Below are 20,907 nucleotides of genomic sequence, written 5' to 3'. Positions count from 1 at the left end.
TTTTATATGCTTTTTTATATGATTGTCTATTGTTATCTGTACCTCATCTGTATTATTTGTTTAAAACAGGTCCTTAAGGCTCAATGAGACTAACCTGTATAAAAAAGGTTGAATGAATGATCCAGTTCCTGACACAAACAGAGTAATATTGTGTATGCTCTTCAGGCCAGGAGGGCTGTGATCAGTTATACATCAGGAGGACTAAACAGCCACTGGCCAAAAGGATGGCCCGACACAGAAGAGCAAGCTCAGGCCAGGACCCTGTGGTTTATATTGATCTGCAAGCCAGCAGTCACTCTTTCAGGGATGAAAATAGATGTGCACATCCTTGATAGAGAGGAACACTGGTTTGAGAGAGGAGTGAAGGAAGCCATCTTTGTGAAGAAAAAACGTTCTAATGCTCCAATACTTGTTGCCCTTCCACTTGGTTTTTTGGCCACATAAAACAGCTACCTTCCTTCTCTGCATCATGTCAGCCAACACTCTACCTTTACCTGTCATTGACCCTACATTTAAAGTTGCCACCCACAGTTCCTACATTTTTCACGTTCCTCTTCTCCCTCTGTCTCCTGACACGTTTCCCTCCTCGTGGTCTTTGACTAACAGTAGCACAATTTCTGCCTGTTCCCTGTTCGTCAACAGCACCGGTGGTGGTCTTTGTTAACCCGGGCCTCATCTGATCTGGTATAGTATCTCTTTAGAGGAACTCACATATTAGTTTTGGCAAAAGTGATTTACATCAGATGCCCTTCCTGACCCAACCCTCACCATTTACCTGGACTTAAAACCAGCACAAGAGATAAACTGGCTTGTGCTTCCTGGTGGCTGGTTTAATGCTTAATTGAAATAATTATGATTATTTTAAAATGCCGAGTTGCTCTTTCTTAATTTTCTGCACATCCTCCCAACACAAACAACTATGTTTACTCTTTTATAATTTTTTTTTTTAGGTTTTATGTCAAGGTTTTCCATTTGATGAGATTGAAATCCCTCTTTGTACATATTGTGTAAATTATATAACATGATTAAAAATAAATCATTTTCATTTAACAGACCATATTTTTGATGTACAATAAAATATAGTGTTTTTTTTTTTCACCTTTTTTTAACACAGTCTTTTTTGTGTTAAAACAGCTTAATTGGTATATACTGTGATTTGCAACACTTCAAAGCCATAAATGTACTTAGCCTTGTAATTGAAACATTTTGAGCATAATAAAAGGATTATTCTGAATTTGTGTGGGGGTTATTCATGTTCATAACATCATAACATGTTCAATATCTGTAATGAACTGTGTGCAGTTATCTTATGTTAGAACAAAGAAAAATATCAAGCAAAGAAGAAAAAAGTTTATTGTGTAGACCCCCTTCGATAAAAATCAAATAATGATCTATGCCGGTATAAATCAGTCCTTGATTATTATTATTATTATTATTATTATTATTATTGTGGAAAATAATACAACTATCCTACATTGAAATAAACAAAGATAGGTTCTGTGTGTTGGATATTTACTCTGATTTTAGAAATATCCTATCACAAAGGCAGACTCTTGCAATTGTATTCAAAGTTTTTATCAAAGAAAAGCAATAAATTCTAATTCTCAACGTTCTTTGAATATCTTGCCATATATTTCTGTAGTTTTTCTAGTGTGGTTACAAATTTAAACACAAATTATGTCTACGTTTGTTTCAACCAAAGCTCCAGAGAGCCACATCTGGCCCCCGAGCCAAAGGTTGCAGATCCTTAACTTTCTCATGTCCAGTGACCTGCAAACATGTTTCAGGTTTTTTAGATTGTCCGAGAGAGAAAAAGTTGTTTAGAGAATCTTAATAATTTTATAAAAATTCTGGGCAAAATATCTTAAAATTTAAGCTTAAGACTTCCCTTTTTGATGAATCCTATAATTAGGGTTGGCTTGTCATGCTGTCTTAAGCGTCGACTACTAAACAAGAAACTGACCTAATTTCCTTAAATGATTTGCTAAAATTGAATCATTTTCATTTGATACTATTTCTATCTTAACATGTGATTCTTGACCTGCCATTGTGTATCTGTTCCTCCTTCCCGTTCCTACCAAACCCAGCTGGTCGAAGCAGATGGTCGCTTGTCCTGAGCCTGGTTCTGCTGGAGGTTTCTTCCTCATGAGGGAGTTTTTTTCTTTCCACTGTCGCCTTCATGCTTGCTCAAGATAAGTGACTGTGATGGAATTAAACTCAAAGCAGTCTGCTCCTCAGATAAATAGTGTTAACTTATTTTTACATATGAATGTTTTTGTTCAGTGCTCCAAGACGACTTCTGTTGTGTCTTGGCGCTATATAAATGAATGGAATTGAATTTAATTAAATACCTCCATATCTGCATACTGCACCACACAGATTGTGGGCTACTTGTTTATATCTGGTTTGTTATTGCGACACTTATTATTAGTACTTATTGGAACATTTTATTTAGCTAAATAAAAAATAAAAAAACACAAAAAAAACCCACAATGTCAACTTGAGTACACTTTTACTAGTATATACAGCTATTGTACACATAAAAACCAACTAAATATTTGCATTCCTGGTTTGTATAATACAATGCTTTTGGTTAATTAAATTTCACAGATTTTGCCCACTTCTGTCAAAGAAAACAAAACACAACCTTAAGGTGAATATTTCCCAGGATTCCATTACCTTTAAAGTTTGCCAGCTGATACTGTGTTTCTTCTCTAAATGTCACAAACAGCATAACTTCTTTGTACATTATTCATAAGTCTTAGAGCAATGTGGACTTTGAAACAAAATGCAAAACGTGTTTCTGGAATGTTTCTGCAGTCCTTGTCTGCAGCGGCTCATATGATATTCACAATTTCAAAACGTGAAAATAGGTGGAATGGTTTTAAAAGAGCAAGTGTTTTTTCATTGGGGATGCATTTTTATTTAAAGGTTTTAAAAAATACTCTTTTACTATCAAGTAATTATTAAGGTTTCAGGTTTGGTGGAGGCATGGTTTAACAATGCCAAATAAAATTACAAAAGCATCTTTTATGTGTTATTCTATAACTGTATTCAGAGCTTGGAAATTATATTTAATTGAAAAAAAATCTAATAAACAACAATGGGAAATCAGGTAGTCAATCCCCTGCACATATATTCATTGTGTAAAAAAATCCAGCATTATAGAGTCTCTTATTATTATAATATCACTGTCTGGTAAAGTTTCTGATTGCCTCTTCAGGATGGCTTGTTGCATCAATGTGGTTTCATAAATGGCAGTGGTGAGATGATCACAATGTATTTACAAAACAATTTATAATATGTAGTTACATATTCACACACCCCACAGAAAATACTGTTCAGAGAAGCACTGATTCATTAAAAAAAAAAAAAAAAAACACTTTCAGAAATCAAAATACCTATTGACATAAATGAAACGATCTGGTCCATTTAATGGGATTTATTTTCGGTCCTCATCAACTACTTGAGATGCATTATTACTCTGTATCATCAAGTACAAGTCAGGAAATAAACCTTATTGATTGTCAGTGTTCTGTGTGAATCGGTAACTACAGTTTCAGGAAGTATTAGTCTTTGTTATTTTGGACAGCCTTGAAAAGGCAAAACGAGACAGATGCAGAGCGTCTCCTGTCTCTAGCACCGGTCATCTTCCTCTGTGTCGCTCAGAGGGTCGCAGCCTGACGTTGAGGTCGTCTGCACCAGACGCTTCCGAAAGTGTCCATTGGGGACCTGCCACCCCGTCCGCCAGCGTGGGTGGGCTGAGCCAATGGTGTTTGCGCGCCCTAAACTGCAGGCCACAGCCGCCTCGAAGGTCAACGTCTCCATGGGACCGGTAGGGTCCGGGCTGTGGTCGTCCTCCTGCGAGGCCAAGAAAGGCTCAGAGGGGTAGCGTCGGGGTGGGGACGAGTGCCTGCCGGCCTCGCTCCTACTCTCCCCTGCAGCTCCTTCTTGGGTGTCCCATTTGGACTTGCCCCGCCTCACAGTCTCCGGGCTGCCCTGCTCATCCTCGTCTTCCTCAGCCGAGGCTTGGGTGCGACACACAAGCGGGGAGTAGGAGATGTGAGGGTGGGATCGGGTCGGGGTCTGTGATAGAGGTCGCCGGCCGCTGGGTGTGCTGGACTCTGAGGTGGAGGGAACTGGGCTGTCTGAACTGTTGCCCTGGATGAAACAAAAATACTTTCATTTCATTTCATTTTGGAATAAAAACACAACAAAGTTTATCTAGTCCATCTAGGATAACTGCTAACTTGTAGGATTTTTTACCCCCTGTGCAACATTTTCTTTTATGGGGCGGCTGTGGCTGAGTGGTTAGAGCAGTCGTCCTCCATTGCAAGAGTTGGGGGTTCGATTCCACCAGCAGTCACATGCCTAAGTGTCCCTGGGCAAGACATTGAAGCCTTCATTGCCTCCAATGTGTGTCCCATTGGTGTTTGAATGTGATAAAGCGCTGATTAATCTTTGTATAAATATAGTAGAGTGCTGTATAAATGTGTAAATGAGGGCACAGATCGTAGTGTAAAGAGCTTTCAGTATCTTGATAAGATAGAAAGGCGCTATATAAGTACAGTCCATTTACCATTTTAGTCAGTTAGCAAATGTTTTTCTTTATAGCTACTCACAAGTTCAAGATGTAGCTATGAAGAAAACAAGAGTAAATTAATAAGTTTTGGGTTTTTTTGCATTCTGCATGAAAATGGTTCAAGTTTTTTTCTGTCAGTTGGAAAAATAAAACAAAATATTTATAATTATATGTTTTATGCTCTATATTATATTTTATGACACTGAAACATTTTGCTTACGTCTGCTCTATGGGGTCAACAGATTACACACAAATAAGCCATTAAAATGTGGATGCCAAAATCAAACAAGTGCCCTTTTTGTCATTAAAACTGGTTAACAAAGCTGTTTAGTTGTGTGGTGTCAAAGTAACATGCATGTATATGAAAGGCAGCTCCTCCCAGCAGAACTCTGCAGTATAATAAGGTGAAGCAGCTCTGCTTCTTGTACCTGCCACTGATTTCATGTATTTGTCTTACCCGTTTATCCTGCGGATGTTCTCTCTCAGCGCTGGAGGATCGCGAAGGCTGCAAGCTTCTTTCCTCTGAGTTGCATCGAGACGTGTCAGGAGACAGGAGGTGGCAAAGCTCTTTAGACCGGCCACGCTCTCTGTGCTCAGAACGAGACACTGCAGGACATTCAGGAGAGAACAACACCAATGAAAGTCTAAAATATGAAGTGATGCATGAAAAGGTCATCCATCGCATGAGACAAAATTCAAGTTACCATCAATCTAATAACCTATAATTCCAGACTAAAACAAGATCAAGAAGTTGAAATTCAGCGTTTGTAACTGGGGTGGACTTTTGACTTTGGGACTGTTCAATTAATTTGGGTAATTATACATAAAAAAACAAGTAAAAATAATGTATTACTACAAAGTATATGGGTTTTTGTGTCTGCTTTAAAGTGAACTAAAGTAAATCATGTTGAACATTAGCAGCAAATCAACAGCAAAAATAAAATAAAATAAATTAGCAGCAGCCGGGTTATTTTCAACACTTTCTGTATAAAAATATGTCAGAAGATGGTTTTCCAACATCCCACTTCCAAACAAATGGATCACACTGTCGTCAATTTTTTGAAGAGACCAAATTAAAATGTTTTTTTTTTAAATTGCAATGCAGTTTCTTTCAGCTGCTCTCTTTTTCACAGGTTGCCACAGCGAACAAACTTATATGAAAGATTTAGCAATTTGGTTTAGGTCGGATGCCCTCTTTAACGCAACCTGGGCTCAAACCTGTAACCTCAGTATTACAAGACCACAGCACTGACCACCAAGCTCGCCCATCCCCTTTAAAATGCAAAGAGAAACCTTAATTTAGAAATTAATTTAGAAAAAAAAATGTAGCAAAAGCCAAAAAATTGTAGTAAAAGTTATGGTGTTTTGATAAATAAAAGGTTGAAATAGTGCAAAGTATGTGGAAGTAGTTTAAATAGTAGTAAACAACTATCAGGTAGAAGGGGAGAAAGCCAGGTCTCATTTAAAATTAATTTAACCTCAAAACTTTTGATCCTTTATTTTTGATCATTTGGATTTGACAAATGTGCACAGTGATGGAGATGTGAAAGGTCACAGATGTTTTTCACTTATTAGTGTCAAATGTACATGAACCGTGTGTGTGTTAAGGGTTGGTTTGTCTAGACAGAGTGGAGCTGCTGCAAGATTAAACTGGGATTAAGAAAATGATCTGCTCATTCGTGTGTGGCATATTTATTTAATCAGCCAAAGCATAATATTAAATTATCCTAATACAAAGATGAAAAAATAGAGACTATTTCATTGCCAAATAATTGTACTCGATGCATAAAACCAACATAATTTAAGGTTCGTCTCTCAACGATGTGTTTTCTCAACACAGAGCGTGAAGAACGGGACTCACCAGCAGCCTTGTAGCTTTTGTGACGAGGTCGATACACTCGCTCAGGACTTTTCTCTTCCTGCCAGAGTCCGTTTACACGTTGATCTGCGACTGTGGAGACCGACCGTTTCATGGATCCACTTCTAACCTCTGTCTGCTTGTGTGTGAAACAGAAAACAAACAAAATCAGACAAACACGGAGGCACAGGAGGCATAAAGAAAATATCAGGTTACATTTGAAAGATTAAAAAATAAAACTATTAAGACCAACATTTTCATGCTTTATTTGGTGCAAAAGTGCAAGGCATTCCTGGTGGGTGTAGTTTAGTCTGTCCTCTGTTTTGGGGATGAAAGAGATGAACATAAGACAAGTTGAGGCATGAGCATTCAGGACCGACACCCTATTCTGACAATTTCCTGAACCTCAGCCGACCTCTGAAAGCAGCGTCTGAACTTCTGAATCTGACCTTGAAGCAACCCGTGCACAAACTGAACGATGCAAGAGACCATGCACCCGCTGAAATCCATGAGATTCATCCCAGAGGCCATGGAAGACGTGTGTACCTGCAGCTCTACAGCCAGACGGGGCATGGAAGAGGCCCGCACACACGGGCCCCTCCCAAGTGGAAGCTCCAGTGGGGTACCAATCCCCCAAAAGCACTCGCCCACCTAGGTGAGTACAAAAACAAAAAAAGGAGGGCAAAGAAAAACAGAGCAGCATTCAGGCTCATCCCTGCTGGGACTGCCTGATTAAATGGACACCCAGCTCAGCTGGGGGTGGGGTGGGGGGTGCAAACCAATTCAATAACCTCTAATCAGAAGCCATTACAACCAAAGACGGAGGGGTTATTAACTAACAACAAGAAGAAAACTGACTTTTAGGGGAATAAGGAACAGAGTGAGGGTGAAAACGAGGAGCTCAGAGTGAAGAACACGACTAGACTGCAAGCACAAAAGTTTACAGGTAAAATGGACTTTATGTTTCAGCCTGGAAGTTCATTCAGTCATGCACAATCGAGTCCTCAGTGCTACACACCCAGGGCCCTACAACATCTCCAGGGGCCAAATATGCACACTCACATAAAAGTGCTTCAGCATAATTTGATTTCATTCAACTGGCAGGCAGGCAGTGTGGACCAGTAAAACCAGACAGTAAAGACACAGCAACACACCAACAGATTGACAGTCTGCCTCTGCAGCTTCACCCTGCACAAAACTAAAAGACATGGAGCACACAGAACAGATGTGCAGTGCTCTGCAAGGCCCTGAGAAAACAGCATCTTAAGACATTTTTATACGAGACACTATAAAAAAGTGCTTTTCGAAAAGCATCCTAGCTCTCAGGTGGGAAGTGTAAATCTGCAGATTTACACAAAAAAAATTGAAAAAAAAAAATACAAAAACGCTCTGCTTTTTTATTGTTTAATCTTTTAATTTAATTTATTTCTAAATATCAGTGTTGATCGACTGTCTCACCAGATTCTGCTGCTGACTTGCGTCCACGTCTGAGCTTATGGGCTGCAGAAACAATTCCTGTGGTGAGATGGGGCTCAGAGCTACGAAGCCTCCTCTGGTCCTGAAGGGGGTGAGGGGAGGAGGATAAACAGAAAACAAACATGAGCATCGCTGCACAAGAATGCAACAATTCTGCACACACTTGCTGACTCACAGGGCTGAACCAGCACTGTGGGCCATCATCGGTAGTGTCTGGGTGTTGGACAGAATATCCTCAGGGAGAGTGGAGGCGTCCAGACGTTTAAACATTAACTTGCTCTTCTGGAGTGAGACAAAAACACACAAAACAGACTAAATACAGGACCCATCCTCTGGGCCCACAATCACTGAGGATGCACTGAGACTGATCCGTCCAGAGGGTTGACAAATCTAAAAGTTCAAGTTTTTTTTTTTATCCGTACCCTGAAAACCCACGATAACAATATTCTAAACAGTTTCTAAACTCTAAACACTCTAAAGGAGCACAGAATGCCTATCAGTGTACTGAGTTGTATTAGTGCATTTAGCTTGCAAATTTCTGAATGCACTTAAAATTAGAAGGAAAAAAAGCCATTCAGAAATCAGGGGAGGCTTTTCTTACTTCAGCAAGACAATGTCAAACCACATTCAGCTCACATTAGAACATGGCTGCGTAAACTAACCATCATTGTCAAGAAAAGGTGAGGACACCTGTGGATTTGTCTTTTAAAATATAGCAGGTGTCTTCCTTCGGTTTCCAAAATCTTGCAAATTGTATTAAAAAATTGTTGCAGTATGTTACACTTCAATTTGTGACAAATGGTCATTTTCAACATTGGATACGTTCAAAATTCCACTTCTATTAACATTTTTCACCCTGTTCAACCTTTTGGGAATGGGTTTTCATGTCTGCCAAAATTAAAATGCATTTCCCTCAAATTAAAGTGTACAGAAACCGACTGCGCTGACCTGAGCCTCCAGCTGCTGCCGGAGTTTCTTGGCTTTGTTCTGTTTGAAGTAGTCCATTATCATCATCGAAGCGTAGATCTTCCCCACCGTCATGTCAGTATCTGCGAGGGCAGACACACTTCATTAAGTGTCACTGCTCATTTGTCTCAGCAGCACACTGGAAATTGCCTTCACAGTTAGAGCCAGACCTTTGTTGATAGGTACCAGTAGGTCCAAGTTCTTCTGGGGCAAATAAGGCCAAATAATACTGATCTCCTTCTGCAGCTCCGAGTCCAGAGCAACACGGTCCTCACCACCTGGGACAAACATCCATGCACATTTTGAATGAAAAGGTTTTGCCTCCGTTTTGCTTTCAAAATTTAAAAGTAAAAATGAAATTTATTTTAATGGCATTTTGTTTATGAGACACAGCTGTCCTGACCTCGAGCTATTTTGATGTCCAAAGCTGTGCGAATGAGTGACATCAGAGTGGAGGTGAAGTGGACGGTCATGTCCTCATCTACGGGCATGTTCATCAACACCAGCCTCTGAGAGAGACAAAAAGGTGAAGTAAAGAAGGACAATTAACTTCTACTATAGTCATTCTGTGAGTAACTTAAGTAACATTTTAAACCAAGTGCACATAAGGTTACATAATAAATCCTCCTTGTTGGATCATTTAATTAGCCTATCATCAACTCATTAAATAAAGGAGTCACACAGGAAAGAAAATCTTTACAACCCAGGTTTTAATTGTTGCAAGGGGAGCAGCAATTGGAAACAGGGTTACAAGATGTTATACGCCACCCTGATCACAAGGTCTGCTCATGGATCGCATAAAGGAGCGTCAACTTATACACTTATCAGAAAAGGTGCAGTCAAGACAACACTGCTTTCCAGTTTAGGAGTCTTGAAGTTTATCAGGTGCGCAGCCTCCGTGCTCCTGCAGGCTCCACTTTGTTCAGACAAAACAACTCTAATTCACACACATGGTTCTATAACATCTGACATTAGTAAGTGAAAAACATCCATGACCTTTACATCCTCATCACTCCTAACACACCATATGCCCAAAAACAAACATACAGATTCCATTTTACAGTATCTGGCTGCTCCACATTTAAACTAAAACAGTCCTGATGGTTGGAGTACCTTGTAGGCGATCTTAGCAGGACATTTTTTCCCCAGGCCCAGTGGCGGTGACATGTGTGTCAACATCTCGTACATGGCTGTGTAGTGAATACGCCCACTTCAGAGAAAAACAGGCGCAAAGTAAAAAAGTGAAGGCAGGTCAGTTTTTGTTTAGAAGGGCTTGGCGTTCAGTATGGTGAATTTGGACGATCATCAGCTTGTGATATGTTAAATTAGGGTGGAGAAGATGGAAAAAGCATGTGAAGATACTTAATGGATAGATGGATTTAAATAGTTGTGAATTTCATGCTCTTCGGCTACCCTCTGCTGGATAAAAACAGAAAATCGATGTCGATCTGCTCCACAAATTGGACTTGTGTGATATAAACGAGGTTTGAGGCTCACCATGCAAGTCGATCGTACTCCCCCCATATTCTGACAAATTCATCTAGGTGGTGAGGGCCCAGGATGGAGGAGTCTCGAGTCAGGTACTCAAAGTTATCCATAATCACAGCCACAAACAGATTCAGCATCTAAACAAATTTGAGGAAAAAAAAACAACAAATGAGAGGATGAACTGATTCGGAAGATTAGCTGTTGTGAAATATTCCGGTTCATTTTTGTTCTGACCAGGAATGAGCTGAAGAAGATAAAGGAGACAAAGTAGCAGTAAGCAAAGTCTGTGCCGCAGCCACCCTCATGGTCTGGAGATATGGTGAGGGGGGCGATGGAGGGGTCCGGTTCACACCCTTGTCCCGACAAACAGGACAGCATTATCTCCTGCCAGGACTCACCTGTAGCACTCCTGGAAGTTTGAACAATCAGTCGTTCAACATCTTCAGCTGGTTGAATTAAATTTCACCCGATATTATATATTTTTTATAAAGCTGACCTGAACAGGAGCATCAGTGCGCTGAAAAAGGTCTTAAAGTTGTTGTGCTGGTTGATGTGACTCTCATCGTTCAGCTTGATGTTTCCAAACACCTGAAGAAAACAGGATGCTTTGGTGAGCTTGAAGAAAAAAAGATTGGCTACGCTGACAAATCATCCTGGTATCATATCACACTTTAGATGCTTCAGACCACAAACTTTGCTTTGAAATCTCCACATGAAACCTAACTAAATCAGTGCAACAAATATCCATTAAAAGGACTCATTAATGTTTTAAAATGCTAATATAATATATATATGTATTTTTTTCATTTACCCTTTATTTATACAGGTAATCTCACTGAGCCACAAGAACTCATTTTCAAGAGAGACCTGTTTAGGGAGCAGATGGTGGGGGTTGAGGGCCTTGCTCAGGGGCCCAGAGTGGGGCGAATGAGGGTGGAGGGAGGTGTGGGTGTTCCACCTTTTCCACCCACATTTTGTTGTTGACGGTACCGGGAGTTGAACCTGTGACTTTCCGATCACAGGCCCATCTTCTAACCTCTGCGCCACCACTCCCCCAATATAATACTATTGTGGATAATAATGTAATATTTTTCTGCTCTCGTTCAAGGCGAACACTTTCTCCTCTCCCTCTCCTGTTCTCCTCTTCCTCCTGCTTTTTGGTCTCTTTGTGTGTCTCGGGGCTCCTGGTGCACATCTTCCGAATTAAAAATATCATTATGGATCTGGTGAGTTAGACTTTCAGCGCAATCGAAAAAAAATCTTTTCAACAGAATGACATGGTCCTGGAGAACCCTCATGTCCTGCCAAGACTCATGCTGCAGGGTACACCAGGGATCTGTGGGGAGTTTGGCAGCTGAAGCGTCTTTCAGTTCTGTCTCAGGAGGACGTTGAAGACATTTATATAATAGGATTCATGATAGCAGGGCTTCTGCTTTTTGGCATCAGCGGGTCCCTATATTATCGACTTTTGAAGAAGAAATCAGCAGAAGTTTTGGCCATGACACAACTGCCAAGTCTGTGAGAATGTTTGGTTTGTGCTATGAGTACTCAAAATCAGCTAATTTATGAGCTAAACCGTAAGATGGAAGTGATTTGTGAGAATCGCAGGCTACCTGCGGCTCTAGGACTCGCCAGCCTGTTGGAGTCGACCTTGACAAAGGCTCATAGCACGGATCAATGGAATGCCCATAAATTTGGCCATTTTGGATCTGGAAAGTTCAAGCAGGACTCAAGGCTGACAAGAAAAAACAGGCTGCCTGAAGAAAATCAACAATTGTGGCTTATCTGATTCTGACTCCCCTGTTTGGCCTCGGATGTAGGCCTATAGGGGGAGTGGTGGCGCAGAGGTTAGAGAAGGTGGGCCTGTGATCGGAAGATCACTAGTTAAAGCCCTGGTACCGACAACATCAAAAATGTGGGTGGGGTAGGTGAAACACCCACACTTGCCCCCACCCTCATTCGCCCCACTCTGGGCCTATGAGCAAGGCCCTTAACCACCATCTGCTCCCTAAACAGGTCTCTCTTGAAAATGAGTTCTCGTGGCTCAATGAGACTACCTGTATAAATAAAGTTTACTAATTATGCAAATAATAAAGGTTAAAAAAGGTCAGATGTTCACAGTCTGTGAGCAATACAGGTGTATTATATATATATATATATATATATATATATATATATATATATATATAAACTTGTATGGTCCCGGTGACCCCTTCATTTAACTTTTATTTATCCAGGTAGTCTCACTGAGCCACGAGAACTCATTTTCAAGAGAGACCTGTTTTAGGGAGCAGATGGTGGGGCCTTGCTCAGGGGCCCAGAGTGGGGCGAAGGAGGGTGGAGGGAGGTGTGGGTGTTTCACCTTTTCCACCCACTTTTTGATGTTGACGGTACTGGGAGGTGAACCTGCGACTTTCCGATCACAAGCCCATCTTCTAACCTCTGCGCCACCACTCCCCCACTATTGAATACATTAGTATGACTTGTGTCAAGAAAACTGGGCAATAATGCAATAGAATGTATGTGTGTGTGTGTGTTTGTTAGCAAAATATGTGAACCACTTGATGGATTTTAAACAAACTCTCAAAAGTCATCATTGAATGCACGTCTTAGACTGATGAACTTTTGGATTCAACTTGATTCAAAAGGGCCACCACAGCTACCTGACATTAGCAAACACAAAAATGGCTATATTAACATAACATATAACATTTGGTGTGGTTGTAGCAGAGAGTCATCTCCATCACATACACTGAGCCCAACAGGTCAACTGATATCTTTGCTTTAAATATTAACATGGAAGGCATTGGGAAATTTGCTTTTATTTTTCAAGGAATACTACTTTTTAAATTTCTTTTAATTTTATTTTGTTGTGTCTTCTAGAGGGATAGGCCTACAGGGATTTCACCTTTGTTGTTACTCAGCACTGATATTGAAACTGTTGCAGCTTGTATAGTTTGTATTTGTGATAAATAAAATTGTTGGATGTTAGATGTGGCTATCCAGTGACAGCAACGATATGAAATTAAATTCACAAAATGTATGTTTTTGTAAAACAAACTTTTTCTGAACCAGTTGCATTCTTATAAACAATATAATTTCAGTTATATATAAATGTATTTTCAACATGGTTCAGTTTACAATTTTTTTTCCCCCAAAACCTCTAATTTCACAATAAATCGTTTAACAATTGTGTGATAAGATGCAATGTACTTATTACTTATTCATCTAATGAAAACCTTTTTTTTTTTTTAAACTTATAAAAATGATCATTTCAGAAGTTTTGCACATATTAGCAAACCTATACCTGCATTCCAATAATGGCGTAGATGAAGAAAAGCATGGCGATGAGCAGGCAGACATAAGGTAGAGCCTATCAGAGAGGAATACAGTAATGAAATAAAGAACATTTGTCGCATGCATCGTTAACAGTAAAGAAAAACAAAAGCTGTCGGACCTTGAAAGACTGTACGAAGGTCCACAGCAAGATGCGGATGGTGTAGCCTTGTCTCAGCAGCTTGATCAACCTGGCTGTCCGGAAAAGCTTGAGGAAACTCATGTTGATGGTGTTCACCGACTGGGACAGAAGAGCGAGCAGTTAGAGGGAGGGAGACACGGGCGAAGAGTGGCAGCCAGACGGGAAAGACACGAAGTAAAATCACAGATGGTAAAATTCAGCACAACATGACTTAAACCGTCTCTGGAGGCAGAGATCATAACACACACACTTACACACACAACAACAAAAATCTTGCAAAGAAATCATGCTGTGTTTAGAGCTGTCTGTTATGTCTTTAATAGGTTAAAACCCTTTGACACTAATGAGCTTTTAGGACTTGTCTCACCTGCAAATCCACAATTATTTCCGTGATGCTGCCGAGAACGGTGATAAAATCAAAAATATTCCACGTGTCTCGAAAATAGTTCTGCCGAGAAAGAAAAAAAAAACCCAGACGTTTGTTGCTTTGTTTTGTTCTAAATTTCTTTGAGGTTTCGAAAGTTTCTGCTGCGTTCACACTCACCACAAGACCAAAAGCCATGATCTTGAGTATGCACTCCATGGAGAAGAGGACAGTGAAGGCTGTGTTTAGGTGTTTTAGGACGGCATCATATGCTGTTGGAGCCGAGTGGTACTGAACCAGTAAAAGGGACAAAATGTCAGAAACATGTTCATAAAGAATATTTTAACTCCTTCACTCCAGATGTTGCTCCAGATTTTGTTTCTGCACAGTCTGCATAAAACTCAGAACCCGCTGGGCATTAATAACCCACAATGTCCCCCAAACAAAAATCTTTAACAAAATCAAATTTTTATGCTTTTTTGTAGGAGTCCCTCGCTACTTCGCAGTTCGACTGTTGCAGACTCGCTCTATCGCGGTCTGTGAATGTAAAGTCAATAATATTGCACAAAAAATATTTGTACAGGGCACATGATTCAACTTTAATATTACTCATGTGATTGGGACAGTACTGGATACTGTACTGTAAAGTAAAAAGTTAAAAAATAAAATACTGCAGACAGGCACCACCACTTTGTAGTTTTCTCTCAGTATGGGGGTGAGGTTTGGAAGCTAACACCCACAATAAATGAGGGACTACTGTATTGTAAATATTTTCTGCAGCAGAGATAAATCGCAGTACATTTCACATCAGTTTTAGGTATTATAACAAAAAGAGGCATTTATGGAATGTAACCACTTACACATTTATTAAACAATACAGCAATAAAATACATCTGTTGCTATATGGCTTTCCACAGGAGTTTCCCAAATTTTGTATTATGTATTACAAGCAACACTGTGCTGAAAACAGCTTTGAAACACTTGTAGGCTTGTGTATCTGGCATTTAATGTATTTGATTTCAAGCAAAATTTGAGTTAAAAACATTATTTTACAATATGAGATGTAACAAAGCTAGAAGCCACTAAAAATAAGGAAATATATTTTATCCTGATGCATGCTCAATAATCCAGGTAGAAAAATCCACAAAAATTCAATCTGGACCTCTGTTTTTTTTTTTTTTTTTTTTTTTAATGTCCAGAGGACCAGATTGAACTTTTTTGGAAATATATTTTAATTGTTGCTCATGACTACTGATGAAATAAAAACCAGAAAGCACAAGAAAGTGTGTTTTCCCACAGTTATTGTCAGAATGACTTACCTTCATCATCAGGACGACAGTGTTAAGAGCGATCATGACGAGCACCGTGTACTCAAAAGAAGGTGAGGCCACAAAGTGCCACAGTCTGTACTGGAAGGTCTGTCTGTTCTGGGGCATGTAGCGGGTCATCGGCTTGGCGCTGATGGCAAAATCAATGCAGGCCCTCTGATTTGGAGAGATTTTAAAATATAAACAACAAAACTGACTTGGGAAAATGTTAAAATACTTTATCATGTGTGAGTTTTACCTCGTTCTTCTCCAGACTGCACTCCTGAATCATCTTGTCACCTTGTTCCTGAAAGGTGATGATGATGAGAGCGACAAAGATGTTGACGAAGAAGAACGGGAAGACCACGAAGTAGACCACATAGAAAACAGACATTTCCATCCGGTTCCCACGACTTGGCCCCATGTTTTCCTCTGTAACGTCAGTCGAGTGCTGAAGGACCCTAAACGAGAAAAGAAGACACTTCAAACTACAAAAAAGTCCATGCTCAATAATCCAGGTATACAATCCAACAATTTTCAGTCAGAACTGAAATGACTGAAAATTGTTTGATTGTATACCTGGATTATTGAGCATGGACTTTTTTGGTTTTGAACCAGTTTGACATGACTGTTGATGAGGAAGAGGGCTGGCACAAGAGGAGGGGGCGTGCCAAAGACACCATCTTAGCACCAACATAACTGGTTTGTTCCAGTTTGGAGTAAGCTGTTTGGGGGAAGAACCAGTTTTGTGTTGTGTGTTTCCTTGACTGATGAAGCCTTCTGGATGGAAGGTGAAACGTTTCAGAAAAAAAAACAGAAACTGTCCAGATGACCTGATTGAAAATTGTTGGACTTCAAACTACAGTTTGTAGTACAGTAGTCCCTCACTACTTCACCGTTTGACTTTTGCAGACTCGATCTTACGCGGTTTTTCAACGCAAGATTGTACATGCCACATGATTGTCAACTTTAATATTACTCACGTGATTAGGATGGTACGAGACAAAAAGTTTACAAAAAATTACTTCAGACTGGTGCCGCCATTTTGTAGTTTTCTCTCAATAAACCTATACTGGAATGCAGGTCAACCACTACCCAGAAGCCAACAGTGCTTCCGGCCACTGCTTTCTGCAGAAATGGAAAGTTTTGCAACGTCAGACGTAACGATCTATCTATTAAACTCACTGACAGGAAAGTCACAAATAACCCTGAAGCTCAATTATCCAAGCACACATCAACCTAGACGCTGCAGGGTAGGTCTGCAGAACGGGAACCGAGCCCTGCCGGACCAGAGCTGCTGGTCTGCAGAGCTGGTGAGTAAAAGTTTGCAGTACTGTACAGTACATATACATATGTTGTTAAAATTATGTCGGTTTAAGAGTTTAGAACATTGCGGGGCGTGACCAGTGGCCCCTAAGAGGGGGTAGTTTGACCCAGCCTAGGTGTCTAGTGTGCTATGTGTTTTGAGAGATGTCCGAATGAGGGGTGGGTGTAGTATTTCTTCTGGGGTGGGGATGGGGTGGATGTCCTTGGGGGCGGCCCGGGACTGTGCATGGCTGGCTGGCTGGCCCCTTTCCTGTGGTGGGGGCTCGCTCCCGGTGCTTCCTGGCACTGTCGGCGGTTGGGCGGGCGCTCTTGGCCGGGTCGTCCTGGTGGGGTTTGGCTCCATCTGGTAGCGGGCTGACTGCGGTCTGTGGGGGTCCTGGTGGCCCTCGGGTGTGTAGGCTGCTGGTGCGGCTTATGGCGGCCCTCGGGGCTCTGTCCCTCTCTGGTCTGGAGCTCAGCGGGCCTGGCGGTCGGTCCAGATGGAGAGGTGTCTTGGCCTCAATCCCTGGGTGGACCTTGGGGGGCTGGGGGGGGGGGGGGGGCTGTTGGGTCAGTGGGGGAGCTGACTCCCTGTGGGAGCATTTGCTCTCACAGTTATTTCTCCCCATCCCTCACCATGCACCTCCACCCTCTTCATTTCAATTCCACACATTTAGGGTTGTTTGGGCTCGGGTGTGCTGCAACAATTTTACATCTTTGTTGACCATAGCCACCTGGGACTCAATTTTATTGTACACCTTAGACATTCATTCATAACATCCTCATGACATTCATATATAGGAATTTGAAGTGGGCACATGGCTATGGGTGGTGGGATGACTTTACTCTCACCCCCTGTGCCTGTGCTCACTTACAACGGTTACATTTAGACACTAGGGTTTGGATAGAGTTGGGGTGGAGGGGAAACTGGCACCTTGCCAGCCTTTGCTCCTTCTTCTTTCCTTTTTAATGGCACTCTACAACAACACACATCAACAGCACATCTAGGGGTGGGGGTGTATGTGTCGGGGTCTTATTTTTATTTATTTATTTATTTATTTTTTCTCCTCTTCCTACCCACCTAGTTCCCTGACTGCCATTCCGGGGGTGGGGGTCCGGGAGAAGGGCAGGCCGTCGGGTGTTGACCAGGACTATGTGGGGGTTCGGGGTCTGGGGGTTGCCGTGGGCGGTGCTGGCGCTGTGCTCTCCCTGGGGTTGTTTGGACCCCCTGAGCTTGGCTCTTGGGTGCCATGGTTGGCCCGCTGACCGGGGTGGCTGCCGGGGCCTGGCAGGCGGTCGGCTGGGGATGCGTGTTTGGTTGTTGACGGTGTGTGGGGGTGGTTGGTGGCGTGTCCTCTTCATGGTGGGGGGGTGTCCTGTCGGCGGGGCATGGCCTGGGCCGGTTATGGGGTATTGGCTCTTCTCCGCTCAGGAATGAATGGGTTTACCTCCTGGGTTTGGGCATGGGCTGCCCCCTGTAGAGGGCGGGTACATGTCTTGGACCTGGGGGGTTTAGAGTGTGTATCGGGAATAAGAATGAAATGTATCGTTATTGTATGTCTTTGAGTGAATGAATGTGAGATTGAGGTTGGGATAGTGTGATTGTGTCTGTGTATGAGTGGATATTTGTTAGGCCAAGACTCGGACTGCCCCCTCTTTGATACAACTGGGGGTGCTTGGCATTGCGCCCCTATCGCGCGGCCCCCTGGTGGGGTGTGCCCTTGCCTGCCGGCGCGCTTGGGGCCCTTGGTATCGGGGGCTGGGCGCTTGGGCGTGTGTCGGCTCGGCCTGGTGTCTGCCTGGTGGGGCTCGGGTCCTCTGGCCCTGTCAGGCCTTGGCCTGGGTGGTGTGAGTCCTCGGTGCCCGGGCCTCGGTGCCTGGACCTGGACCTACATCGGTGCGGCGGGTGCCGACGGGGGCCTATGAGTTTGTCGCTGTTGGCCCCGGGGGGTCACTGTATGTGGTTGCTGGTGGGGATCTTCCGGTTCTCCCCTGTGGTCCGTTCTGGGGGGTGGGTGAGTGGTTCGTCCTGTGTGGGTGGCTCTGGGGGCTCCGCGGTCGGGGTCCCTCCTGGGGTCTTGGACTCTGGTCCCCCCTTTTTCATCTGCCTCTGGTCTTGGGGGTCGGGTCTCTGCTGCTTCACAGTTACTAATAAATGTTCTATTAGAGAAGCCTTATACACTTATGCATGCTCACAACCACACACAAATAGAAGCAGGGATGCTTATTTAGGCTTTATATGTAGATATATAGATATGTATGTGAGTGTATATTCATGTGTATGTATGTATGTATGTATATAGGCGTAGGTATGGGTATATATATTTATGGAAACTTACTGCAAAGCCATGAATATTTTAAGTTCTTTATACATATGTATTTTGTTGCTATGTTTTGTCATGTTCTTTGCAGGTGAACAGACAGTGGCCGGGTGTTTTGACGTGTGCTCTATTTGTATATATTTCTTATATTTTGGAGTCTTACTTTGTCTTTTCTTTCTTTCTATCCTATTGGAAAAAAAAAAAAAAAAAAAAAAAAAACCTACACTAGATAGTAACAATAAAAAAAAATAAATAATAAAGGTGTGGAAAGGATAGCTATAAGGGGAGAAGGGAGGCCATCACAAAAAAAAAAAAAAAAAAAAAAAGAGTTTAGAACATTGCAAGAGTGTGAGAAGGGTTTATAAAGCCTTAAAATATATTAAAATGTTAAAATAAATATAGCATTCCTACTTCGCCGTGTTGTGTGGAACGTAATCCCTGCAATAATCGAAGGACTACTGTAGGCCTTCTCCCACTCCGCTCCCGTTTCCTGGAATATCCTGAAAAAAGATCTGAAGCTCTGGACCTTGATCTCTCTAAGTGGCTTCAAACATCTGCTAAGTACCTGGGAAAAACCAATGCAGACACGTTCTTGTTTTTAAGATTTCTACACCGCCCTACAATCCAGCTGTTTTTTTTTTGTACATTTTCTTTAAAACACCATTTTATTTTCATTTGTAAAAAAAAAAAAAAAAAAACTCAACTTGTACGCATCTTTTATAACTATCTATTGTTGTCTTTGTTGTCCACTGTTGTCACCACTCTTTGTTAAATTCAGGTCTCTTTTGTAAATGAGTCCCGGAGGCTCAATGCGATTAACCTTAACAAATAAAGGTTGAATTAATGTATTACCAAATACTTTATTTCTGTGTTACCATGAGGTGGGTTTGTATTTCATTTTTGCTCATATTATGTCTTATTATTGCTGCTGTTTATTCAATTGTCTTAAACTTCATTTATACATTTTTGACTCATTTTAGTCAAACTTGCAGTTAATTTTGGACTTTTTTAATATTTAAGCTCTTTTGCTTGTTTTTAGTTTCAGAACTCATTCGGATTGGGCTATATCTGTTTGGTTTGTGCCTTATTTTGATGATTTTTGTCCCTTTTTGGTTAGTTTTCCCCCATTTTATCCAGTTTTGGTGATTTGTAGTCTTTTTCTTTCTGTATAATACATTGTGAAGGTGTATCCCTGAAGGTTTGCCAAGTAGGTTCAGCCACTCATCCATCAACAGGTATTCTCTTATGGTGACTTCAGGGGATTAAGAGTGCAAAGTCTTAATCTGGAAGTGCACTCACTGAGGCCACCCTTCTCCTGTCGACACAGTGAAAAGGGTGAGCAGGGCCCAGCAGACGTTGTCGTAGTGAAACTCGTGTCTCTTCCACTCTCTTCTCTTCACCTCTTTCTTGTCTCTGCTGTAGTCAATGTAAAAACCTCTGCAGGGACAAAAGCAGACTGAAGGTCATTGTTTCATTTTTATGCAATGATTAGAATGACTTCTACTGAAAAGCACAGACACTTTAATTACAAGTAAAAGCATTAAAATTTTCACAAGAATGACCATATTAAAGCACGATTGTATCAAATTCAGACAAGTCATAAAACAGTGGGCTACACTTACACAAATATTTAATTTTATGAATAAGATTAAATTAAATATTGCAATTCTGTGCATATAAACTCACAACCAGACAGCTGGTTAAAGGACTGCTAATGGGAAGTCTGAGCATTAGCTAGTTAGCTACACCAAATACATTGCTT

General features: G+C 41.4%; 1 protein-coding gene across 1 annotated transcript in view; it reads right to left on the bottom strand.

The window, feature by feature from the left end:
• Nucleotides 1-3,535: 3,535 nt before the first annotated feature.
• Nucleotides 3,536-20,907, bottom strand: part of cacna1eb (calcium channel, voltage-dependent, R type, alpha 1E subunit b) — a 78,291-nt gene continuing 60,919 nt past the window's right edge. Inside the window, exons 29-48 of the mRNA XM_037682180.1 lie at nucleotides 20,445-20,582; nucleotides 15,779-15,980; nucleotides 15,532-15,696; nucleotides 14,393-14,503; nucleotides 14,216-14,296; nucleotides 13,828-13,947; nucleotides 13,678-13,743; nucleotides 10,867-10,958; nucleotides 10,605-10,779; nucleotides 10,380-10,507; nucleotides 9,996-10,092; nucleotides 9,286-9,391; nucleotides 9,053-9,160; nucleotides 8,865-8,965; nucleotides 8,092-8,198; nucleotides 7,899-7,998; nucleotides 6,987-7,091; nucleotides 6,444-6,579; nucleotides 5,040-5,188; nucleotides 3,536-4,161 (exon numbers count right to left, since the gene is read on the bottom strand). Coding sequence (XP_037538108.1) covers nucleotides 3,637-4,161; nucleotides 5,040-5,188; nucleotides 6,444-6,579; nucleotides 6,987-7,091; nucleotides 7,899-7,998; nucleotides 8,092-8,198; nucleotides 8,865-8,965; nucleotides 9,053-9,160; nucleotides 9,286-9,391; nucleotides 9,996-10,092; nucleotides 10,380-10,507; nucleotides 10,605-10,779; nucleotides 10,867-10,958; nucleotides 13,678-13,743; nucleotides 13,828-13,947; nucleotides 14,216-14,296; nucleotides 14,393-14,503; nucleotides 15,532-15,696; nucleotides 15,779-15,980; nucleotides 20,445-20,582 — 2,812 coding nt within the window. The 3' untranslated portion in view covers nucleotides 3,536-3,636. The remainder of the gene's footprint in view (nucleotides 4,162-5,039; nucleotides 5,189-6,443; nucleotides 6,580-6,986; nucleotides 7,092-7,898; nucleotides 7,999-8,091; nucleotides 8,199-8,864; nucleotides 8,966-9,052; nucleotides 9,161-9,285; nucleotides 9,392-9,995; nucleotides 10,093-10,379; nucleotides 10,508-10,604; nucleotides 10,780-10,866; nucleotides 10,959-13,677; nucleotides 13,744-13,827; nucleotides 13,948-14,215; nucleotides 14,297-14,392; nucleotides 14,504-15,531; nucleotides 15,697-15,778; nucleotides 15,981-20,444; nucleotides 20,583-20,907) is intronic.

The sequence above is a fragment of the Nematolebias whitei genome, chromosome 9, assembly GCF_014905685.2.
Source record: "Nematolebias whitei isolate Nwh7 chromosome 9, NemWhi1, whole genome shotgun sequence".
Classification (NCBI taxonomy): domain Eukaryota; kingdom Metazoa; phylum Chordata; class Actinopteri; order Cyprinodontiformes; family Rivulidae; genus Nematolebias; species Nematolebias whitei.
This window is presented reverse-complemented; position numbering and strand designations above follow the sequence as displayed.